General features: G+C 36.9%; 1 protein-coding gene across 1 annotated transcript in view; it reads left to right on the top strand.

Annotated features, from left to right (window-relative positions):
- Positions 1-11,170: 11,170 nt before the first annotated feature.
- LOC116163129 (toll-like receptor 6) overlaps positions 11,171-27,255 on the top strand; it is a 112,759-nt gene continuing 96,674 nt past the window's right edge. Inside the window, exon 1 of the mRNA XM_031476977.1 lies at positions 11,171-15,463. Coding sequence (XP_031332837.1) covers positions 11,604-15,446 — 3,843 coding nt within the window. The 5' untranslated portion in view covers positions 11,171-11,603 and the 3' untranslated portion in view covers positions 15,447-15,463. The remainder of the gene's footprint in view (positions 15,464-27,255) is intronic.

The following is a 27,255-nucleotide window of genomic DNA, read 5'->3' as shown; positions in this document are numbered from 1 at the left end:
CGTGTAAAACGACAAACTTAAAATAAATAAACAATCAGCTATTTTGTGATCATTTCACAAATTAATTCAAAATCACTTCAGGAAAGTCTTGCAAATTATTAAAAGCAGTAATTTTGCAAGAGAAAAATGTGCCGTTAGCACTACGCAATGAATGCATTCCTTAAGGTTTTTTTTTTCATAACTTACGCACCTTACATTTCAATTTCAATTAAATGTAATATACAAAGTTTGCTAATTTCCTCCTCTTATTTGATAACAAAGGCTTCCGATTAACTTCCTAATACGCACAAATTTAATTTCAAATTCCCTTTAAATAACTAACGGGCTTAATTTCATTCAACCTATTTCTTGTGTGAATTAATTTTTAAAGGGGGCCATATTACATGAAGTTGTGAATATTCCCTTTCCGGATGGAAATTGAAATTATGCCACGCGAAAAGGATTGTGCTTTGAGCTGATACCGATCATTGAATGTAAACGAAAAGTGATACAAGGAAATTAAATAAGTTTCGTTTTGCAATGCATTCCCACATTGAACAGAATATTATGTACCTACTATCGTTTATTGAGCGATAAATATTTAAATTTTATTAGAGAAGCACTATGCGATAGCAACAGCCGTGGTACGTCAGAAATAATAAAGTTGTATCATAAAATTCGTATCTTTTATAATTACGGCACACCTTCCTAATATCCACCAACGTTCACGAAATACTACACTTTAATAAAACTGATGGAACCTGTATTTTTTATTGTAATTTTAAGGGAGCTTTGCTTAATTTAATGATAATATAACACGTATCAATTTTCAAATGTTGGAATGTACCTATATAAAATGAAATTTAATCATCTTTGTATAAATAGAAACATCTACTCTGTTTATCACGCTTGTCAAAAACTTCATGAGAACAATAGAGACACCTCAAAGAAAAATGATGCAGATACAGAAATATATTATGGTGGATCACAGTACAGATTTACGATCCTAAACTCGGGTACTGCCACGTTTTCTCTTCTTTTTTGTCGAAGGAACGAATCCATTTAGTTCTCTGTAACATATTTTGGTAAATGTAGTATACTTAATGGCCTCCCGAAATTTTGATATAATCTAATTGTTCGCGAGTTTTATTCATTGAATAGTTACCGTTGAGCACAGTGAACCCTTTTCTTTCTGCAACCGCTAGCGCTCCCCTGCCGATTCCTACAATTTCCTTGCTCTTGTAGTGTTCTTGCGTGCAAGACAAAACAAAGAGTCGAGTGCAGTACAAGGGTATAATGCATTTTAAGAAATCTTATGGAGCAGGTTTGTAGACCCTCACAATCAAAAATAAAAAAATTCGAGCGAATTGCAGAAATTGCGTCATTACTGTGCATTGTGCAACCCTAATTCCAGGTGAACCTACTTATCTTTATCAGGACTGAAAAAAGATAGTCAAGTTATTTGTTAATAAATGTGTAAATTTTCTGAAATTGTAATTGTAGAGTCTCTATTGATGATTGAGCCTGGGCAATAGATATGAAATTAAATGAAAGTGTCATATTTTTCAAGATGGTTTTCGTTAATATGTCATCGAACACTCTGTTTATAACTTTGGGACGAGGTAAAAATCGGCCATGTGTTACTTTTACCGATTTTATGAACTCGTTTCGGTAGGAAGAAAGTAGTTTTAAAAATACCGTCCAAACTCTGAAGGAAAATAATTTTGGCGAGGAAGCTATCCGTAAAGATTTCTGATGTGACTCGTTGAATAAATCTACTTAATTCATTAGTACAATGCCAAACGTTTGTTGTTGATGTCAACCATTGGCCATGCGCATTTTTGACCCGTAGCATTTCGACGACCATTTGGATTGGGTATTTGCTTTCGAATCCCGATGAGCGTGAGTGAGGTATCCGTCCATACAAATTATAGGGCTAATTAACATTAGTAGGCCGAACGAAGGCAACGTGGACACGAAGCGCCCTTAACGTTTACGTGGAAAATTCACCTTACCAAGAGAAAGCAACCTATTTTCCAACATGAACTGATTATATAAAGGACCTGTCAAAAATAAATAAGGGAGCCACAGCTTATGATTTTCACAACCAAGTTAACGACAAACAACATACGAAGAATCGCTACGTTTTTAAGTAGGGGAATTTTTTGCCACTCAGTTCGCATTCGGGAACCAGACTTTTAATCCGGCTCATATTTAATAGCACTGATCCTTTAACTCGTAGAAATGGATTGGGGAAAGTTTGATATCGCTATCTCTTTTCGTTCTCGGGGTAGACTATAACAGGCGGACAGACGAACAAAACCATTACATAAGGGGATTTTTTTGTTTTGAAAAATTCTCCTAAAAAGCGAGAAATTGCTAACACAAGAGTCACTTATTTCCTGCTAATGCCAGTTACATTAGCTACATACGCGGAATAGATTTTAGGTAGTTCTCGCATTATTTGTTGTACAAAAACGCATTGCAAGAAGTACTTTTTTAGGGAAATTTTTCGAAAGCATTTCCCTTATATGATGGTTTTCTCCGTTCGTTCGTGCGTCCGTCTGTTCCTCGTCTAACTCGATAACGAAAAGAGATAGCGATGTCAAACCTTCGCCAATCGATTTCTACGAGTTATAGGATCAGTGCTATTAAATATGAGCCGGATCAAAAGTCTGGTTTCCGAATACGAGTGGAGTGACAAAAAATTCCCCTACTGAAAATCGTATGCGATTCTTCATATCTTGTTATAATTGATTGACATTCACTTTGCATCACAATTTCTTCCAGTTACCGTAAAATACTAAACGAGCGTTGTTTTGGGTGGTATTTGCACTCCCAAAATCACGTCCTGTGTACGCCCTGACTGTTTGTAAGGATAGTATGTTGTATTAAATATACCAAAATTGATAATAATATAGACCAAATGAAGAAAACTTGGTTGCTCAGTACCTATGTGATATCTCATATTATTGGTTCCGATACGTTTGCTCTTAGGATAGGGTGCAACGGCGATACACTAATACACACTTTGTAGGATATTGAGTTATACCCTCATTTTGTACTGACCACCTTATTGGTTGAGAATAAACCTTTTATGGGCCGTCCATGAAATCTGGCGAATAGGATAAATGATTTATATGATTAAGAAGACAATGGACAGATATTTTTTATTACTGTTTGTGACAGTTTTCAACGTTATTTACCTTGTTTATTGAGAGTGGGGGGAAACGCGTCATCATTGGCAGTGCCGTAATAAAACAAAACTGGCGTCGTCTCTTCTGTTTTATGATACTTACTTACTTTTATATAGTACTTAGTATTTGGAAATTAATCTTGAATTTTTGCTTTGAAGTTTACAATATACAGTGCGTTTATCTTAAACTGGAACATACGATTTTGCATGTAACATTATATCCTTATGTTCTATTAAAAAAAACGCGTCAACCTAATAGGAGTAGTTCAAATGGGTAGTGGGTGCAATGTACAACTGTCACCTTCAACCCTACCGCCCTACAGATGAATTTCAAAAATACTGTCTAGAGATGAAAAGATGAAATTATAAATTTATACAAAGGTCACAACAGTGCAAGTCAAGTCCGCAATTTACTTGTAGTCCAGTATCCTGATGAACCAATACCTTCCATTTCAACGTACATAACCTAAAAATAATTATTAAAGGCTGGTTCAGTTGTGACTCGCACATTATCCAATACGTGTGTATAGTTGTGAACCGCACATATCCTAAGGTTGATGTATTTTTTTTGTAATGGAACATAAGGAAACACCATTACATGCAAAATCGTATGTTCCAATGTAAAATAAACGCACTGTATATATAAAATATGCAAAAGTGGAAATATGTGTAAGAAATGTAAGGGTTTATAAGAAACAAATCTGCCGAAACAGAAGAAAATACGCAAATAGAATTATTTATTTATTCATGTTAGGGTGCAAAGCATTTACAAATGTCAAAAAAAGGTTTAAATGTAAAAGTGTAATAACATAACAAGTAAACAATAGTACAAACAAAGAATAATACATTAACGCCAAATCACACTACTAAATTACATCTAACATATTTGTATGTTTCAGATATCCTCAAATTCATCCAGGGTGAAAAACCATGTTCAGTTAGGAATTTTTTAACGATACGTTTAAATTTGATATTTGGTAATTCCTTGATTAAAGTTAAAAATTAAAAAAAAAAATTAAAAGTTAAACAAGGTGAGTGATTTACAATACGCTCATTTTTGGGATGCTGTAAGTCTACAATAGTAGAGATGCTAAAAAGATCAGGCGACAACTTCAGATTCCTAAGGGATCCTCTCAAGTACTACCAATCAAACACAACGCATACAACTTGACTAACCCCCTCCTTTGTTACAAGCCAAAAATGGCTGTAAGAACCTAGCCAACATAAATATGTAACAGTAGCGTAACCTCGAGCGTAACTGTAACATAAATTTCGTGCGTGTTATATTATTGAATAACTTAAAAGTAGTAAGTACCACAAATACGAAACTCAAACTCAAGCCTAGCGTTGCTAAAAACATGTAGCAACAATTACTCAATAGTTGTTTCGCGATTCTTTGGTAGAACCTGCGCAAATATGTAAAATTGAGTGTACGGCAAATCTTGAGTAACATTTTTCACTAAATGTATCGCAACCAAAGTAACTCAAATGTTCCTACCCGTTGGATTTTGGACTACGATAGGAAGGTGGGGGAATATCATAACGGTGCTTCTAGAAGCGGATGGTTCAATTTAAATTCGCTAATTCGCTTTGTTGTAGTGATATCCGGACACAAAAATTACCGAGTGGTTCCAAATCTACAAAAATCGACGTAAGTAATTGTTCAAATTCCGTAAGCGGCATCAAGACATCCCCAACTGCTCTCTTAAAGTCAAATCAAAGACAAGTGCCTCAATTAAAACCTATACAACATTTTCCAAATGTGTTTAGACGGCCGATGCCATATCTTCGCCATCTTACCCCCTACAAGACTAGTATCGTACTAACGAAAACTAACGAAGACAAAAGCGAACCAGAATACCTACTTTGAAAAAACATTCATACACCGCATACCAATCCAATTCTTAGACAAAACTAACCGATACAAATTGTTGGTGGTCGAATGATTTGGAATAATTTGGAAAGTGACTACAGAAGAGCCTAAATATAGCCAGGAGATGTCAAAATGGTTATGAGTTCGAAATTTTGTTGGAAATATGCACAAACGTCCAACGATATATGCTGAAATGCGGGCATTATTATACAGAGTGTAGAATTGGATTACGCACCATAGGGATTTCAATGCTAATTTCTTTATATTGAAATATTTTCTTCCCTAATTATTTTACAGCAAAATTGTAAATAAATCTGGTCTAATTTATTTAATTATTTCGGGTTCCCGAATTAAAAAATAATAAATGATGGCATTAGCGGACGCAGACTCTACAGACTTACCGAGAAAAGAATTAAAGAAGAAGTGCAAATTTCCCCACTGTTTTATGCTGGCTCCCAAACAGAACACGTTATGGACCCTCGGTTTATTTGGAAAAAATGATTTTGATCCCACCCAATTTTGTTTACATACTTAGGTATATGTACCAACCCTGGTAGAAACTTATATACGCCTATGCTTCATTAGCATGTCCGTACGGAATCTAAACACATGAATCGTTTATTGACACACAAAAATAAAAGATGAATGGGTTCGCCTTAAGGCGGTCTACCACCCTTCCAAACAAACAATACTATATACCGTGCAACACCGTGCAAATACATATTTTAAAATATAATACATTAATTTCATTATAATCGATTAACCTCGATATACCTATACCTTTGAAAATTTAGATACAAGGTGATGGCCCCTATTTGAAAGAAAATAATTTCATGCTTCTATGGTTTTCATGCAACAGAACTCACAATCGGAACAATTTCAGTTCTTTCCAGTTGTTCTGTGTGTTTCACGAGCTCAGACACATATAGATGTGCAGCGAAATTTTCTCAATTAGAATTTACTTATACAATTATAAATTATGTGGTTTTGCCTCGAGTTTTGCCAATTCATCAATAATATCTAATATACTTTTACAAACTACAATAATTATTTTAAAATAAACAAAAAGGAAATATGTGTGTTTTAGTCGAATAGATATAGATATGCGTCTGGGTTCACCTTATTTCTGTACCCACAATGCGAATTAAATCTGCAAGTGACACCGCTGTGCAACAATTATAGTAAACGACATTGTTCTCAAGATAATATGTCGGGTTTCATATTTCAAATGCATCCTTATTGTCGTTACAACTTCCTTACGCCGGCGAATCGAGAAGTTTTGAACTTAAACGTAGCGTACTATTTTATACTAGCATTAGAATAGGAAACTTTAATTTAAAGTTTTGCGTATTTGGTAAGACATTAACGATGCTATTCAGTAATCCATAGCATTAAAATCGTACTGGAGCCTTATGGACGCGACATGCAGCACAACAATGAATGTTAAGCTATTAATTACTTTAATACCTATATTATAACGGGAGGACAATATATATTCCATATCCAACGTGCCTTGTTTCCATGTAATAGAGCTTTTGGCCAACACATTCATTATTTTCGTTGGTTGATATTCATCAATCATTGTTACAATATCGAAGCTGCTGGTTTGCCGCAGGTATTTGATTGATGTGAGGTGGTCTTTAGCCTAATTTTTCAACAGCGGATAAATGTTATAGATGACTCTCGCTGAATACAAATTAAAGCTTGAAGCAGATTAAAATTAAAATTATACGCCTTTTACATTCTACTTGACAATTTGTTCCGATTATCAATGTCTCAACAAGAGTAAAACAGCATAAGTCGTTCAAATAAACCCACTAACCATATATTTTTTTACGTCTTACGATTTAGTCAGCCATGGGATGCGTACACTGCTAGTAATAACAAAAGAGAGAAAATCGGTGTACTCAACGTCATGTTCTTCAAGACAGCAATACTTTATAAGCCCCCAAACTAAAAAATTAAAAACAATCAAGTAATGAAGAAGTGAAAGAGTATGCAGAGGAAGAATTAATGAAGCACGGTGACCAAAGAAGGTGAAATCATTGCGAAAATGAGAACAGAAAACTTCCATAAAGAAAGAATTTATTAAAAAAGTAATCCATACTTAAATATATGAAATTGAATTTGAGAAGATGCAAACTGAGGAAAACGGTAGAAAAATTGGAAAATTATTTAGAAACTACGTGAAGGGTAACGAAGAACTTTATTTCCGAGTAGTACAGGGTGTTACAATTTAGAGTGTATTGTGGATTTTGTGTACGTAGTTAACTTATCATATCTTATCTTATATTTTAAAACCCGCATGAATTCAATTACGATTTTATTATCAGCTTGTACGATGAGTCATTGGATTTTTGTTTGCTTTATGCAGCGTGGTGTCCAGGAAGTAGGAACGAATATTAAAGTGCTATGCAAATACAAATATGTATCAGTTACGTGCATTCAACATCTTTTCATAATGTCACAATCACAATAACTATTTACCTCAACTCGGTTTAAACAACTACCGTGCAGTAAATGTACAATCACGCATCTTTTTCTCGCCAACAATCGTTTTCTCTCGGCGATTACCAGTAGCAACATATTCATACTAATTCTATTCCTATTAACTCAAGAATAACCCGAATAACCGCCCTGTTCGAAAATGGTGGCTAGCCGAAACTATGCTTATTTTTCAGTTTTTGGTTAAAATATCGATTAATTAAACTCGTTTAACACTTAACCAGAATTTACACCTGTTGGCGGTTTTTCAGTGTCCATACCTAATCGATAGATTATCGGTAATTATAGATTTATCGACCAATCCTTTAAATTTTCGATAAATTATCGATTAACCGACCATTTTTTAAAATATATCGACTATATTAATCGATAATTATCGATAAGTTATCGGTTAATCGATAAGTTATCGATTAATCGATAATTATCGATAAGTTATCGGTTAATCGTTTGTTGCAAAGCACTACTTTTAAATGACTAATTATCGATTAATCGATAATTTTTTTTAATTTATCGGCCGTCGATTAATCTAATTCAGACCAATCTTGGGTGTATCTTTAATTATTTTTTGATTTGCCAGCTTTGTAGCCACTTGTGTTTTTAACATTTGGGGGATGCAGTCACCCAATCTAAAATTAATGGGGGAACCTGCAAAAGCTCTGATGAAGATGATGACTGTAGTGCACCCATGAATCTCCATTGGGCGAAGGCTCACATTTTGGGTCAGAGTCGCTACCTGTTACGAGAAATATAGAACCGTACAAACTTGAGCAAAATAGGTTCGAAAATTCCATAATCTCAAATGTGGGTGGAAATATGAATCGATAAAATTCGATGAATTCTTCCCCAAAAAATATATTACTGCTGGTTTAATTGCGAAAGTTGCAAATCATTTGTAAATGCTGACATTTTTCGTTCTGATAAATGACAGACCATTTTCAAAGCAATCTTTTGTAGTTTATTCGCTTTTGCGGAAGACAACATCGAGTTTTATTGATTCATAAAGAAAACCAGGATTTTTAGAAACTGTTGCAATATCACTGTAGAAGAGTGATTCGAGTCTCGTGATCCTTTTTCCCAGTATGTCCCGTACAAGAGCGCGTGTGGGAGTTGTAGAGGGAGGGACAAACAGACCACTGCCAGTTCCACCGATGTGTTGTCTGTCTTGAGCATGTTTTTTTACTGCAGTCTTCTTCAAATTGTTCCACTTTTCCTTCAAAATGTTGGCAAATCTTAGAGCACCTACAATCTTAATGGCATTGAATTCAGCGGGTAATTTTTACCATGTTTCCGATTGTTCTGTTCCCTACCAAATGCTTGTATTGGATCACTTTCCAAAACTATTGAAATTTTAAAATCTTTGCTGTCGTTTTTCCATCTTCACTGATAACTTGGCATCTAGAAACAGATATACAGTTAAAGTTTTGATTAAACCAAAAAATGTGGTCTAACCCGTAACTGAAAAACCGGGCCTAAGTGTAACTATACAAAATGGGCCTACATTTTGAATTCGTTCATGATTATGATTTATTATGAATGATAAATGCTATTTTTCCTCTATCCTCCTCCATCTCCACCGCCATCCCCATCATTGAGCACCAAATTATGCTAATATTTAACGATCATGTTGCCCTTCCATCATCATAGTGGAAAATGTACAAGGAGGACACCTTTCTAGGGGCGAATTTTTGGAAGCAATCTTTTGGCCTCTAGATTTCTTAAACGTGAATTTTCTTTGAAGTACGTTCAAGGTCCCCAAGTATTTCCGAGGGGAATTTACTAGGGCGAAAACTATCACATAAAATATAAATCATAAGGGAATTGGACCTGAAACACATTCATCTTCACTTTGATTCGGGATTAAATTTCGAGTGGTCACAGGCATCGGTAAAGGCAAAGTAGATGACACCAAATTTGATTCGATAGATGCTTTTGGTACATCAAAGGGGGCGCAATCGGATTTAACATTTAATCTTCTGTGATTTGATTTGTTGTTACACCAAGATCGGGTAAAACTCATACACGATATGAGCCCAAAAAACAAGTTTCAAAAATACACAATGCAAATGCTCAGTACAGCATGATTAGGTTCTGCACTCAGATGGGTAAAAGAAAATATTCATCAGTAAATATGCAGTACATAATATAATTCTCAATTGCCTGCGTAATATTCACATTCGGCATTATTCGATGTACGGTTTCTTATTTTCGTGTAGTAAGGGCAATGTTTCGGAATCTACGAGCTGCCTAAACCTTTTTACCTTGTCTCTTTGAGAAATGTGAATCCTTTCCCAGTTTGGATCACAATCAATTTGTTGTTATTGTTATAAATTGGTAGAAAGGATTTAAATTTAGCATGTACAAGAAGCTCGCATTTGCATTGCGCCTGTGGATGTAGTACATCGATTCCGTCGATAGAGAGATTTCAATAATACTGAAAAAACTGAAAAATTGTGCTACTTCGAGATCGAGAGTTCGCAAAAAGCTTGTTTTAATAAATTAATATTAATTCCGTGGTGGTGACGGGTGACGCATTAACCTGGTCTAACCCTAAGTCCCTAACGTTGGGCTAATCCACTTTGATATTGGTGTGGGCAGAAAATTCCAGTATTAGTAGAAAAAAATGGCTAATTTCGTTTGCAAACATAGGCCTGTTCAGTAGATAGTGCGTAAGGTATAGGTACACCTCTACCGATTTTACTGCTGCAGCTCTAAATTATACAGTAAATGGTAATTTAGAATTCCGATTACAAAGTGAAAAGCTTTACACAAATGCTGTGCGCTTATGTTCTTTCAAAATAATTAACTTGGCAGAAAATTTATAATTGGAATCGCACGACTTCGTTTAGATTTATAGGAGATGATGATTGCCAGAAGTATTCATTAAGTGTTAAACGTATGATATAAAATCGAAACGGTTAAGTAATCTTTCAAGAATTAAGTCGAAGTGAAATTCTGCGGTTGTTTGTCACGATTAGTGGCAGGAGGAACGCGACCGGAGCCGCCCGTAGTGGGTACGAAGTGGCAGGTGGTGACTCCCGCGGTCAGCACTGCATTACTTTCGGACTAGGTTTCAGCACTGATTTCATCCACTATACACCTGCCAAGTTTTAACTTTCAAACTTCATTGACTAAAATACTACCTTTGGTTTTCATTTATCAATCGCTTTCTACCTACCCTGAATTTAATTAAAGGGCGACCGCGTATAAAACGGTTATACCTACAATTTGTATCGCGCCAAAGAAATTCCGCAAAAGACGACTGCGCCGCTTTTGATATCGTTTCGGCTTTGCCCGTGAATTCATTTATCCGTTAAGTATAATTGGATTAGTACTTTGTGTTTTTCAAAAGAATGATCATACGCAATATTGATATCTGGCAATTGTTCGGTAGATTAAACATATTCAATATAAAAAAAAGTTGGCGAGTAAATTTTTTTCCAAGAGGCTAAATTTTAGGGGTTCTTTACATCCCTCATTTCTTTATAAGCCAAGTTCCTATAAACGCGGGGGCGCCAGACGCCTTAGCCGACTCGAATCGGGCGCCCTCGGTTATCTTTGCTCATGGAAGCTGTGGATGCTCTTCTCATGTTCGCTGTTCCAGTATGTTGGGGTTCAGTTAGCGTATTCGTTCGCTGTGCATTAGACGCAGCTCGAAACGATCCATCCCTAAAGCTCACGATATCTAATAATATATTGACCTAAAAATGTTGCGTGACGATTGCTACGCGTTAATGAAACGCTGCGATTTCGGCGTACTAAATTAGACATTTGTTCGAATTTCTGTCGAAGTAAAACTCATTATTTCCTATTATTAATATTTACGAGGGTACGTTATGTGCTAGTGTTTATAAATGAGCGGGCTAACGGGCGGGTGAAGCTATATATTAGAAGCCAGCAGGTTTCTCGTCAGTGCGGTTCCGACCCTTTATATTGTAGTAGTTGCCGGTATCGTTAATGTTATATGGCCAAAAATTGGCCGATAGCTGTCTAAAATGCTTTAGGATATGTCCGATTTAATGATTTTGTGTCTCGGAATTCTCAATCTACGAAATGGAGCTTGAGTTATTACTTTACTGTTTAGTTTTTTCGTTAAGACACGTGTTTGCAAACAACACATCGCCTCCTGAGAATGTTCCTCAAACACTTCGGTATGAAGCACCAGATGACTGCCAGTGGTGGATACGTGAACCAGCTGTAGCGGGTGGACAAGATGAAGTAGCGTTAACGTGTAAATTACGGACTATAAACAGTGAGTTTGACACAACTAACTTTAGCGTCATTCCTTCAGAACACACTACCTCCCTTCGCGTAGAATGCAGTGATGTAATCATGTCTCGAAGTAGTTTAGACGATCGCAGTTTTGTACATTTGATAAAATTACGGGAATTAGAGTTGGAACATTGCAAATTAGGGCGATGGCCAGCGGGTACGTTAATGGGATTACGAGATCTAAGAAATCTAACTGTTCGAACTCATAACACTAATTGGCCGGCGATGAGCTTAGATCTTGCAGCCGAAAGCTTTGTGCCCGTCCGTCAGTTGGAAAGATTAGATTTGAGCTGTAATAATATCTGGTCGTTTCCCGAAAACATTTTTTGCCCGCTCACTAATCTGGTCACATTAAACGTTAGCGAAAATAGGCTTCAAGACGTTAGCGACTTAGGCTTCCGCGAGAAGGCATCGGGCGCACCATTACCTTTAATTAGCATTCCGGAGGAAGAGCACTTACATCGTGCCGAAATGCCCAAGGGCTTTACACATCCTTGTAGTTTAGATATACAAGTATTAGACACCTCGTTTAATCACTTCGTCTTGATACCGGCGAGCGGATTCAGCGTTTTACGCAGATTGCGTGAACTTTTCATTCACAACAACGAAATATCGATGGTCGCCGATAGGGCCCTAGCCGGTCTTAAAGCACTACAGATATTTGATTTGTCGAACAACAAAGTCGTGGCGCTCCCTCCCGAGCTGTTCAAAGACTCCGCGGGATCCATAAAAGAAATTTATCTTCAAAACAATTCTATCAGCGTTTTAGCTCCAGGACTTTTTTCAAACTTAGAACAACTACTCGCCTTAGATTTATCAAAAAATCATTTAACCAGCGCTTGGATAAACAGCGAAACATTCTCCGGATTAATTAGACTCGTATTGTTGAATTTATCCTACAATCGGATTTCTAAATTAGAACCCGCGTTTTTTAGGGATCTCTACACCCTACAGATTCTAAACTTGGAGCACAATTTATTGCAAAGCATTCCGGCGGACACGTTCGCGCCTATGAGCAATTTACACACTTTAATTATTTCTTATAACAAGATCACGTATTTGGATGCGTACTCCCTGAATGGCCTTTACGTACTATCTCTTCTGGGGATGGATAATAACTTACTTGAAGGAATTCACCCAGAAGCTTTTAGAAATTGTTCCAGTTTGCAAGATCTAAATCTCAACGGTAACGTGCTCTCGGCTGTGCCATTGGCACTTAAGAACATGCGTTTACTTCGAACAGTCGACTTAGGAGAGAATTCTATTTCGGCTTTGGAGGAGCCCGGTTTTCGCGGCATGAACAATTTATACGGCTTGAGATTAATCGGAAATCAACTACAGAATATAAGCAAACGAGCATTTGCGGATTTGCCGGCTCTGCAGATTCTAAATCTTGCCCGAAATAAGATTCAGAGGATAGAGCACGGCGCCTTTGAATCTAGTCCCACTTTGCAGGCTATTCGGTTGGATGCTAATCTCTTGACTGATATTAACGGACTATTTGCGGATATTCCCAGTTTATTGTGGTTAAATATTTCGGACAATCAGCTTGAGTGGTTCGACTACGCTCTTATACCGAGAGGATTGCAGTGGCTCGATATGCATAAAAATAACGTAAAAGAAATTGGAAATCATTACGCTTTAGATTTAGAACTTCAACTACAAACCCTAGATGCGAGCTTCAATAAGCTTACAAAATTAAGTAGCGTTTCAGTTCCGAGCAGCATAGAACTGCTTTTTCTGAACGATAACCTTATATCAGTTGTCGAACCCCACACATTTTTAAGGAAGACTAATCTAACGCGAGCGGATCTGTACGCTAATCAGATAGTAAGCATGGACTTGAACGCGCTCAGGCTTACACCCGTTGATCCCGATCGACCCTTACCCGAATTCTACATCGGCGGAAATCCATTTCAATGCGACTGCACTATGGAGTGGTTGCAGAGAATTAACAAACTCGACCACCTCAGGCAACATCCACGCGTTATGGATCTCGACAGCATCTACTGTAAGCTCCTGTATAATCGTGACAGTAATTACCTACCTCTAATTGAAGCCGAATCTTCCCAATTTTTATGCACGTATAAAACCCATTGTTTCGCATTGTGCCATTGTTGCGATTTCGACGCGTGCGATTGCGAAATGACATGTCCCACGAACTGCACTTGTTATCACGATCAATCCTGGTCCGCTAACGTCGTCGAATGTTCGGGAGTTGGTTATACGGAGATGCCGAGTAGAATACCAATGGACGCTACCGAAGTTTATTTGGACGGGAATAGTTTCGGAGAGCTCTCGAGCCACTCATTCATAGGGCGTAAAAACTTGAAAGTGCTCTATGCGAATAATTCCAACATCGCCGCAGTCTATAACCATACTTTCAGCGGATTACGTCGATTAACCGTATTGCACTTGGAGAATAATCGCATTAAGCAACTACTAGGATTTGAATTAGCAACGTTGGAGAGTTTACGCGAGTTGTATATGCAAGGCAATCTCATTCATTACGTTGATAATAGAACTTTTCTGGAGTTGAAGCAGCTGGAGGTTTTGCGAATTGATGGCAACCGTTTGACTACATTTGAAGTTTGGCAGTTTATAAACAACCCTTACTTAGTTGAAATTGGACTCGGTGAAAATTTGTGGTCTTGCGATTGTCATTACGTTCAAAAGTATAGAACGTGGTTACAAGTAAATTTAGGCAAAGTTTTAGATTCGGCTAAGATTGTGTGTAACCTCAATAATTCGACAAAAAGTGTCGGGCTTTTAATGACCGACTTTAATTCGACGTCTTGCACCGCGTACAGCATAAGCTCCCACGCAATTGTCGAAAGTCAAGTCATGAACGACTATTTACCGATGTTGTTGGTAGCAATGTGTGTTTTTTTAGCAAGCGTAGTTATTGTTTGTGGAGCTTTTTATTACCGCAAGGAATTAAGGGTGTGGATATACTCACGCTGCGGTTTAAGAATGTGTTATAAAACTACCGCGTTCGAAGAGCAACAAGATAAAGATAGACTTTTTGATGCATACGTGAGTTATAGCGCTAAAGATGACGCGTTCGTAAATCAAGTTCTTGTACCTGGACTTGAGGGTGCCGACGCTAACTACAGGCTTTGCTTGCACTACAGGGATTTCAACGTTTCCACATATGTAGCCGATACAATAATTGAAGCCGTTGAATCCTCGCGGCGTACTATTATCGTATTATCCAAAAACTTTTTGCACAACGAATGGTGCAGATTTGAATTTAAATCTGCTTTGCACGAAGTGTTAAAGGACAGACGACGTAGGTTAATTTTTATAGTGACGGGTGAACTACCTCAACGAGATTTAGACCCAGATTTAAGGTTGTATTTAAAAACTAATACTGTGATCGAATGGGGGGATCGCCAATTTTGGCAAAAATTGCAATTCGCGATGCCGGACGTTAAAAGAGCGTGCGTACATCAACGTTCCTCTGTTAATATTTACGCTTCGACGGCACCGATGCATTTGGAGCGTTCCCGAAGTCCTGCTCTACCTCCGCCTCCACCTCCAGGCAAACTGCCACCATTTCTGCAACATCCCCCAAGTCTCCCTCGGGATTCAAGGACATTGCCTCATCCTCTTTGGACGTAGCGGAATGTTCGCCGCAGGTAAGACATTTCGATTTCATTTTAAATATGTAAGACACATTAGAGTAAATTACTGCCATGGAAACATATGCAAGACTTCTCAGATTGAAATTTCAATGGTGATACATTTAGTGAACAAAATTAAGCAAATTTCGATTCTAAAGTAGCAAGGTAAAAAATTGGAATTCGCACACAAAAATGAAAATTTTATGACAAATTCATGTCAAGCTTTAAATTAGCACACGCCTTCGTCGCTTTTAATAATTCAGTTTCATTTAACATCTACTACGTGATATTCATAATTCAGTAGCTGATAAAACGTTTTATAACTAGGTAAGATGTTATCGGTAGCTGCCTTTGATTAAGTAACGTTATTACAGAATTATTCCTTCATTAATAACAGCTTTCTCGCTACACGTTGCTAATAATTCCTAACTCAAAACTTGATCGTGCTTTTGGCACCCACTATTGAAAATTTAGTGTCACTCTAAAATGAGAATTTCCATTAACGTGTTTATAACGTTAAAGTGTGATAACTGAAAAAAATTACGTTATTAGTTAAGCGTCTTATCACTATCACAAACAAAACATCGTATCGATCACGCTTTCCCCTGATCCATTGCGATCATAAATGCTTTACTGGAAGATACCTACGCATCACAGGCACCGAATACTCTATAAACATAAGGAATATTGCAAAGACACATTCTAATATTCTGCGAACGTTTCAATTTCACTATGGGCATCTAGGAACATTATAAGGATTTCGTCAGTAAATTGAATCGTTGTTGACTCTTTTTCTTTTATGCATCAGTATGGAATAGTCTCGAATGATCTCTACATAATACGTGAATGGATGTTCATTTGGGAATATTGAGAGTGGTAGTGAAATATTCTGGGCGGATTGCATATTAAACTGTGTAAGGCAGTCAGAATAAAGAAATTTCTTTTTGAAGTGTAGGTACCTAATACATAAGACATTTATATACCGTGGTTTGGTTCTGCTTCTGCTGATGACTGTTGCTGTTCCAACTGAGTAGAAACTCTCTCCTGTGGTGGTTGTTCGACAGCTCATGCTTACCTGAAAACAATTCTTTGAAATATTATTTATTTATGGCTGCTCGGACGCCTTGTATAAATCGATCGCGATCTCGGCAGCGCAGTATCGTAGCACTTTCGGGTTTGCGGCATTATTTATTTATTCATTCCAAACAGGCGTACGCCTAATTAGGTACATGAAATGTAAACTAACTTAAACAATTGAGAAAGCCTAAAATCGACACTGTACTACTGTATGTCACTCCCAAGGAGTTTTAATTAGACGAATAGTAGACGATCACAAGTTTTGAAAATTTTTTAAACGGAATCGGTAAATCAAGATCAATAATTGACGTTAGCAAATGATTCAACAAACGCAACATAGCTAAGAGGGGTGAGTGGAAGCGAAAAGTAGTCGTCGGAATGTGAAACATAATCAGTTGAACGTGTCGTCCGATTAGGAACTTTAAGAGACATTAAGGATAGCAGATAGATTTGGTCCACTAGATTATTCCATAGTTTATGACCAAACTGTACCAAAGCTATGCTTCTGCGATTAGCAAGACTTTGTATTTCAAATTCATGCCTGAGATTTGTAGATCTAACATTAAATTCGGGGTAGGTGTTATTTTTTTTAAAATATAGGAATCATAAATCTATTTTGAACTTTTTCGATGCGTTTTATTTGGTAAAGTGTATGGGGATGCCATACTACGGATATGTATACTCTAGCCTGGGTCTGACCAGCGTGAAGTCCAAGATTTTTAACGTACGAATGCATTTAAAATTAGCAGATTGTCTAAGAACAAAACCTAACATTTTGTAGGCGCTAGTAGCAATGTTTTCAATGTGTTTATTAAAGTTGAGAGAAGAATCATAGACAACACCAAGGTCTTTGATAGATTCCACTCGTTTTAGTTTTGTTCCGAACATTTCGTAATCGAATCTTATATATTGATTCTGGTGCGAAATATAGATAAAACTAGGCATTTGGAGATATTTAGTGGAAGTTTATTGTTAAGGCCCCACTTAAGTAGACGGTCTATGTGCTTTTGAAGGAGGTTACAATCCTCAACAGAGACGACTTCAGAATAGATTTTTAGGTCATCTGCAAACATAAGTGAGTTTGAGGTAATTATGGACATACGAAAATCGTTAATAAAGATCAAAAACAACAGTGGTCCTAGGTTGGACCCTTGAGGTACACCTGAATTGGCCTCAAACTTTCCTGAAGTATTACCATCAAATGTTATTTGAAGGTGCGATTTTTTAGATATGAAGCAAAAAAATTTAGCCAATGGAGAGTTAGTCCACGTAAATACAGTTTTCCCAGTAACAAATCGTGATCCACTTTGTCGAAAGCTTTGGTAAAATCTGTATAGATCACGTCAACTTGTTGTTTGGAGTCTAGAGATTCCTGGACGTGATTAGTGAAAGTTTATAGGTTTGTTAAAGTAGATTTGTGGGTCACGAACCCGTGTTGGGAATCATCTAATGAAGGTTTTATATGGATAAACAGGTTTGTGTGCAATATTAGTTCAAAAAGTTTAGCGGGCGCTGAAAGTATTGCTGTAGGTCGGTAGTTTTCAACCAATTTCTTATTCCCGGATTTGTGAATTGGTACGACAATCGATTCCTTCCACATATGGGGAAAGGTTTCCGTCTTAATTGCTAGATTGTATATATGAAGTAGTGGTTTTTCGAGCCATTCTGAACAACCTCGTACTATATATGGAGGAAACATGTCATTACCCGCTGCCTTTTTTGGTTTTAATTTTTTAATAGCATTTCTGTAGTCTTCCGCTGTAATTTTATTTAGTGTGAACATATCGTTCGAGATAACTTTACGGTCATTCGGAAAGTTGTTTGCATAATTGCTTTTATCATTGCAATAGACCCAGTTAAAATACTGGCCAAAGGAGTCAGGAGCAACTGAAAGTATGTTACAATCCGATTTCCTTTGCTGCTTAACGTAAGTCCAGAAATGATTTATGTTGGTATTAATATCTTGCTCTGTTTCATATAAGCACAGACAACAAGTATATGTTGTCTGTGATATAAGTAATTCACATGGGCAGCCCTAGTCAATCGCTTTAACCTACTCCTAGCCTCTAAAGTTTATATCATGGATGGAGAGCGGACAATTTTCTAAATCTGAGATAATAATTTTTTATTTTGAGAGTATTAATAATCTCATTAGTAAACCATATTGGATATTTGGACTTGTTTTTCTTTCTTTTAGCAACCACGCGATTGAAAATTTCATATACAACATTATAAAAGCAATTATATTCGCGCTATCGTGTTTTTCCTGCATCGCTTAGTCTGAACGCCGAGTCATTCCGGGAGTTCATAATTTATGAATTTTACCAGAACGTTATGATCCGATTATAATAGCCATTGAACATTCGGGTATAAAAATCAACTCAGAAGCCAATAAAACAAAATTACTCAATGATGTGAAACGGTGAAAGCTACTCTCGAAGCTACTGATCTGAGAAATCAAAAATGCGCTGAAGTCTATAGTGATGGCCCATCAGAGACTTTTTTTGAACTTGTTTGATGTACGGGATATACGACATGGTAAAATCAATTAATAGTCAATGAAGCAACAATGTTTCTGCAAATTGAGACAGTGAGGTTATATCGATTCAACATGATCGCTGTATTACTACATTAATGTTTGAACACTCAATAGTGAAATTATGAAACTGGAATGTTCTCGAATTACATATACCTACTACGAATATTCAAATCTGCTTAGTGCTTAGTATAGATGTTTTCTTGGTATTTAAATTAGAATACAACATTTTTAACGCATTTTGCATAGAACCCCCACTTTTGAAAATGGGTCAGAAAGACGGACGGTATGTGGTAGCAAACGGTTCTTTTCCTTGAGACCTTTAATTAGAATACCATGAAAGATCAAATTAATTTCCTTTTTTTTTTAATTCTTAAAAAAATGCGCTAAAAATGGGAACAAAAAATGAGCAGTAAAAGAATATGAAACGCCTGATGAAACGTTAACTTTCATTAGTAAAAGGAACCGAAAAAATTGCAGAAAATAAAATGCAAAAAAATCTTTAAGAGAAGAGAATCTGACAAACTTACCATTTACAAATTGTAGGGATTTTTGCTCGGATTTTTGTAGATTTTGTTAGTTATGTTTGGCACAAACTGTAATTAACAGGTAGGCTTCCATTGACATGCGCCAAGGATAGTGGAACCCGTTTTTTGAAAGAATTTTCTGCTCTCTCTCTTTCAGTTCTGCACATAGTGCAACGTTGTCACCGATTGTCACTCTATCGTTTAGCCAGTTGCGCTTTTTTGCCTACAATAATCACGGTGATATGAGAAATAAGAGTCAACGTTCTCACGGTACCTACTTAATTTTTCAAAATTCAATTTTTGTTCGTCGTGCAGTTTTAGACCGATTTCCTTGGTGAACTCATTGGTTCTCTATGAGAGCATTAATAAAATTAGCCTTAAAAAATCCCCGACCCAAAGTTTATTTACATGTTCAAAGATTCGAATGTTGATCCACTAAGGTTTTACGTGCACGTACTGCGGAAATAGGGAGTATTTGAAGTACTGCGCTTACGCTACTGGGTCCTGTCAGATAGTTAAGTACTGGTATGGTCTGTCGCTGTAGTACTGCGAGATACTTCAATACTTCTACCACAGTTTAAATTAACCTTTACAAATTCCTCTGCCTTCAGTGCGTCTGAATTCACTTTTAAGATGATCTGCGCATGCACAAGCTCAACCAGGGCGCATTTGTGTATGTTAAAGTAAATTTTAATTTATGCATTAACTTTCCCATATGTGCCCACCTACGGATCGCGATTGTACCAGCGATTAAAACCAGAAAGAAAATAGTTAAGTCACTTTTGAGCAAGAGGCGAAGAGTGCAATTTCAAATTTGTTTTTTCGATTATAATAGCCCTTATGGACAATTTCATGCCTTAACGAGAATATACAAACATGAAATAATTTTTAATTCCTGATCGAATGACATTAATACCAAGTAAGTACCAAGTAAGTGGTGTAGTTCCGGAGCTTTGTGACACAGACAGACGACAGACAGACATCAAGACCGAAAAAGTGCACTTTTTATTTTTTGAGAGTGAAAGTGCACTAAAAAGTATGGATAAACCTCGAGATAAACTGAAATATCAGAAGTTTTTTTAAATCGTAGTTTTAGTTCTGGGCTAATCTCAGTTACTTTGGAGTATTTGTGAAACGGTGATGAATATAAATCATATGGATTACTAATGATATGAAGGCGCTTTAGAAGAGAAACGAAGGGAATTATGGATATTTCTTTTAACGTGCTTAACTGGTGCTGCTGTTGTACAACCAAATTGTACACGGTTTTAGATAAATTTCAGAATTTTTCTCTTTCATTTAGGCACAAAATAAAAGTTTTAGCCACGTGGCGCCAACGTGACCTCACATTTTTTTTGACATCACCAATGGATATATTTCTTGCAGACGTCTCAATCGCCCTTTGTGAGTACCCTCTTCCGACAATCCGTTCTTGAGGTGTAAGGGAATATACTCACTGATCCCAAAAAAGAGTCGCACGGGAAAGTTATAGTTTGTACAAACCAACTTATTTCGATGAGACCTTCCATTAGAATACCATGAAGGGTAGAGTATGTGTTTACCCCCCCCCCCCCCCATTTTCTAAAGTTTAACTTGGCACCACTAAAGGCATGCGTATGCAAAATCTGAAACCAATTGGTTGTCGTATGTAAAAGGTATGCACGTTTTACTTTCAAAAACAGCATCTCAGGAAATAACTCGTGGGGGGGGGGGGCTCCTTTTAGACAGCGAAATTTGATGGCCGTCTGGCACACCTTCAAGGTATAGGCTACCTACTGCACAAAATTCCAGGACCACTTCCCTAGAAGAAGTTCGTATCAACGGCAGAAGTGGGTCCGGACGGACGGACGGACAAAACGTAAACAATAGCACATTTGTTTTAATTCTTAAAAAATGCGCTAGAAATAATAGTCTACTCCGGTCTACTCTGTAACGAGTTCTGTTATAATTCTTTGATGAATGAATGAGAGGGGGTGCATATGTGTGTGGTATTGTATTAGGCAGTTTTGCCTCCGTCAGTAAGATCTTGTGGAGGGCTACCACATTTCCTTTGTCGGTATCCACTTCCGATGTCCCGTTCACCCACAATTCGCGCTTGAAGTTTTGATTCCACCACCAATAAGATCTTGTCGGGGGCAACTACATTCCATTTGTCGTTACCAACTTCCCAAGTCCCGTTTACCCGGAATTTGCGTTTGAAGTTTTGATTCCACCATCAGTAAGATCTTGTCGGAGGCAACCACATTCCCTTGGTCGATACCCACTTCCTACGATCCGTTCACGCACAATTCGCATTTTCGACGATTTCGCTCGACAAAATAAGGAGCACTCAATTTTGGGGCACTTCTCATAGCTCGCGTTTCTATTTGGCGATACGAGGCAGATAGACCGTGATTCGATTATACAGGGTTCCTATAGATGATTCCTCGGGTTTCAAAATCTTATATTTGCTAGGATTGCACTGAGAACAATCATTGACACATCAAAGGAAGCAGAAACTCTCACAGTTTACTCCCGAAATTCCAATGTTTGATGTGTGCCCCATTTGTCACACGACACACGACTAAGTGTGGTGTCACACTATGCGTTTTTACCGCTCCCGCTAAAACGGATGCGGTTTGACAGGATGAGATCTACTTGTCACACTATTCCGGTTTAACGGGATGCGTTTTTGCTATATTTTGGCAGTCTAAGTAGTGTCATGTCTCAATTATTGTTAAAGATGGTTTATGCGCTTGAGGCGGAGGGGCTATTGCGAAAGCAGATATATTGTCAATATTAGATTGATCCTTTTAATTCAGGACGAGAATCTAATAATAGGTTCGCGAAGATTTATGAAAAAATTCGAATGAACAAGAAAAATTTTTTTGTATATTACCGAATGTCCAAAAATTCAATTTCTACCCATGATTTCTCCCTACAGCTTTTATCTACATACTCTTTAGATTGTTTTTCCCACAGTGCAGTTTTTGCATGCACGCACTCGATGAATAAACCGACATCAAAGATTGTAAACCTAACAAAACACCCGGTTGCAACGCTCAGTGTGACAACTGATGACGACCAACGTGCAACAACACGTGGTTTCATGTCATTGGGGTTGTCATGTCATCCTGCGCAGCGGCAGCAGGATGCGGTTGCATCCGGTTGGTGCGGCGAAAACGCATATATGTGACTAGTACCATTTAATAAAGTGTGATATTATCATCCCGTCAAACAGGAGCGTTTTAGAGGGAACGGTAAAAACGCATAGTGTGACACCACACTAACGTTCCAGCTCATACCACGCGTATTGTAACAATCATGCCCATATTGTCTATTGTTATTACAGCAGCACCGATGCGTCTCTTAAGTTCATGAAGTGTTCTTGTCAATGGGATAAATACAAACAATAAATTTCACATAGTCTCAAGGGCAGGAATCACAAGTCGTCAGATCGGCAGATCGGGGGGCCATGCGAACAGAACGCAGTCATTTGAATTGGAACGCCCGCGAGGTGGAAGTTTAGTGACTTCTTTCTTTAGAGGCATGTTTATGTAACCCCACAGACACAGAATACTTGACGAACTTAGGAGACGTCAGTGATGCTTTGGTATAACAATTGACATGGATAGGTTACAAAATGTGTGGCTACTAAGTGATTTACGAATAGGTTCCTTGGTATATTTTCCAATTAAATGACGCGCAAATAGCGGAGACGAAATGGCGACAGATTTACCTCTGCAAAGTTCGCAAGAAATTCGTCTTACATACGTCGCCTTTAGATTTGATGATTCAAGTACACTTTCCACGCCCAATTTTGAGCGAATTAATGCGTTCCGATTCTAGCACTGTGCGGGAGACCAAATGAGGACGATTTTCGAAAGACGCGGCCAGCCCATCGCCATTTTATCCTTCTTACCTCCTCCATGATGCCCCTGCCTTTCGCTTTATGTCTTATCTCGGTGTTTCTGATTTTGTCTATTAGTGACGTTATATTTTCTAGCCTATGCGAAGGAAAAAAAATAATTTTTCAGTTACCTGCGACTGTTTTTATACTAGACGACGTCTACACACCGGTAATGTGCAAGTGTCGTATTTCTTTCAGAGATTTGTTTTTTTACGAATTCATATATTTGATCATGGGTAATCTATACTTATAGGATTATTGGATAATCGAGGACCAATTGATTTAAGTGCATTGTTGGCAATTCCGCCGCACGATACATATTAGCGAGGTTGTTACCAGTGATGATGGACCGTCTCATGTTAAAAGTCGTTTCTCTTTATTTCACTAATTGTTCGAAAGATTAAAAATTAAATATCATATACATAAAACAAAGGTCCATTATAAATAAGATCTTATACGCTGATACGCAGTTGTACTGAGAGTATTAAGATGTCATCTATTTCACACATCCAGTGATTACCAAAGAAATGTTTAATGTATGTAATAATGTACTTGGTAGATTGTTTAGATCATAATAGTAATAACGAGTTAATGAAATAACCCATGGAAATAACCGATTGATTGAATACCACGTTAACGTGGTAAGGTTAAGGTAAGGTTAACGTTAAGATATCTGATTAGGGATCGATTTTTCACCTTACAGTTAAATTTACCTGACAGTTGATTTCGCAAGTACCAGAATAACGGAAAAGTGAAGGCCTGGTCTTACCTAAATGTGTTGTTTTCTGGCTCTACTATCCTACTAGCAAGTGTAGATATTTACAACGTAATTGAACTTAGTTTGAGATGAATTATAAAAGTGTCACTATTCTGACATACGTATTTCGGGACCGTTTTTTCGCATAAATTTATAATAAGAGCTTCAAAAGTATATAGTAACTTAATATAGCCTATCAAAATATCAGTCACAACGCAGAACTTCATTTTGATCGTATCAGTGAAACGACCGATTTTAAGATTTGTTGGCTATGCACCTTTTGTTAGCCGGAACGTTCTAATGCATATCTTTCTTCTTTTTATGACTTTTCATCCTTTGAACTTAATACAATATAAAGCAGACGAGAATAGCTGTCAAGACTATTAATTTTTTCAGGATGGTATACACGGGGTTTAAAGTATTTAAGCCGTTACATTCCAAAAGCTTTTTAGTTATAGAAATGTTTGCTATGATCCTCGAGTTTAAGGGGGCTAGGGATAGAGGATAGGCAACACACAATGGTCACTGAAATTTGCAATAAAAGTCGAAACTTTTGAGTAATTTTTAAAGCCCAAATATTAATTCTAACTAGAGGTCTTATCGGAAATTGATAGAGATATAGAAAGTCATTAAATGTAGCGATTTATTTTTTTGATAAAATTATTTAAGTCGTGTATAAATGATAATCTTGAATTTACTAAGAACGCGAATACTGGCCTTAGTAAAAAAAATATTTAAAAAGTAAATCCGCACAATTTATTTAGTAACTAAGTGGATTAAAAAAATATATTACGAACTGTTTCAAATTATGAAATAAAACGTAATTTTTACTCAAAAGTTTATATAAAATATAGCGACGGAAGAAATGCAATACCTTCCATACAATGACGATAGGCAACTCAGGTAGCACTTTTACCTGGAAAATATTAGCACCTAATGACCATTATACTTATATACAATGGTTTATGACCCTTATTAGACCAGTAACAAAAGAATCTCAATGCCTTCCATTTATTCGTCTATTAGTACCAACGATAATTGACCGATAATTAAAAAAATATTGTACGTCAATAAATGTAATATTCAGGAGTAACAACGTTTTAATTTTTTAGACCCGTTTCATACATTTTTTTCATACATTTGATGTAGGTGTATTGTTACCTACTTATCAAAAAAGCAATTTAATAATATCGATTACATAAAAATTATGTACAATTTGGACGATGTACCTATTATAGATAAACATGACGAATTGTTTGTTGTCGGCACCTTCTTGAATCTAGCAGCTCTGTTAAAAAACTGTTCATAAAAAAATTGATAATCTTGTGTCTTACATACTTTAGGTGACAAATCTCAACGAAAATTTCAACTAGCAATTTTGTCCACCAATGAAATGCGGATTTCGTGTCACATTTCCATGGCAACCAAGGAATTTATCGTCAATTTTTTGATGTAAAAAGGTAATAATGTTTTGACATAAAACGTCACTTTTCCGTTGAGGGTCACTACGGTGTGAAATTTTCTTACTGAATACCACAGTGCTTGAATAGAATTTTTTTCTTGCTCACGAATATTTTGCGAAAGTTCAAATATTTGTGAGCTCGAAAAGTTTCCGGAAATAGCAAGCACTATTACAAGTGATAATTTTTTATTTCAGCATGTCGTTAGTAAAAAATTGTCAAAGTCCTCGTGTGAGATCTTGTCGAAGCTACCACATTCCCTTCGTCGGTACTCGCGTCCGACGTCCCGTGCATCTCCAATTTGCGTTTGAAGTTTTACTCCACCATCAGTAAGATCTTGGTGGGAGTCACCACATTCCCTTTCTCGGTACCCACTTCCGACGTCTCGCTCACCCGCAATTCGAGTTTAAAGTTTTTACTCACCATCAGATTGTTTTCAAAATGGTGCCGTTGGAAAGATCTTGTAAACGGACACAATAACTGCGTGGCGAAAATTTGTTTTTTTCCTTGGTTAACCTCATTTTACAAGGCGCACGTCTGCGAGGGGTAGTTGACTTAGGAATTGGGTACCGACAAAGGGAATGTGTTAGCTTGCGATAAGATCTTTTTGATGGTGGCTAATACAATACTGATCTGCCACACAAAAATGCGCTGATCTCTCTTCGATCCCACACGAGGACTTTGATAATTTTTTAATCTACCTATGCTTTTGATAATTCCACTGTAGGTTTGACGGCTAGCCAAATAAACTATTTTCGTAAACCATCAGGCGAATGGCGTGTTGGAATTGGAAAATTTCCGAAAATCTATTAAAACATTTTTTGTAATGAAAAATGAGTCATTTATTTTGTTGTAAATTAGATCAGAATTCAGATATATAATTTGATAAATGGGGGAAGGTTGAAAACGCAGCAAATACCGGGCTACATTGCGGAAGCCATGCGAAATATCGAAAACTGTTCATCTAACTGAAGAAAAGTACCATTCTTACATCCGCGGCACTTGTGAAAATCGTTGTCATATAAATTTAGAAATCTATGGGGCCGTAGTTTGATCGGATGTGATAATTGTTTAAATAAATTTGTGCTATGAACCACAAAAATTGAAGACCAGTTTTTCTTGTTTCGGAAATTGTTCCCTTCATTACCCGAGTAAATCTCAAAAAGTCATTATTCTAAATCCCCGTATAGGAAGTAAGTAGGAATGATATCTTAGAAAGTAATACACTCGGTAATACATTAGATTAGTAATATTTTTATATAGGTATGTTAGTATGTAGAGCTTTCAGCTTTGATTTCATATTCTATATTCAAAGGTTTCCAGTATTACTAAAACTGTAAAACATCAGGAGAAAGTTAAAATTCCATAAATCAGTTACTTTTGTTGAATAGCCGCTAATGAGGGTCTGGAATCTGGTTTTATTGTAGGAAGATGAGGTCATTTGCAAATTGCAGGTAGCTTATGCCTGATGAAACTTGTCGAATTGCACGATTGGTTGCCTATATAATTATTTGCGTAGGTGCAGCTTAAATTTTGAATGGCCTGTCCCTAGCCGCCTTAA

Source organism: Photinus pyralis, unplaced genomic scaffold (assembly GCF_008802855.1).
Source record: "Photinus pyralis isolate 1611_PpyrPB1 unplaced genomic scaffold, Ppyr1.3 Ppyr1.4_LG2, whole genome shotgun sequence".
NCBI classification, from domain to species: Eukaryota; Metazoa; Arthropoda; class Insecta; order Coleoptera; family Lampyridae; genus Photinus; species Photinus pyralis.
This window is presented reverse-complemented; position numbering and strand designations above follow the sequence as displayed.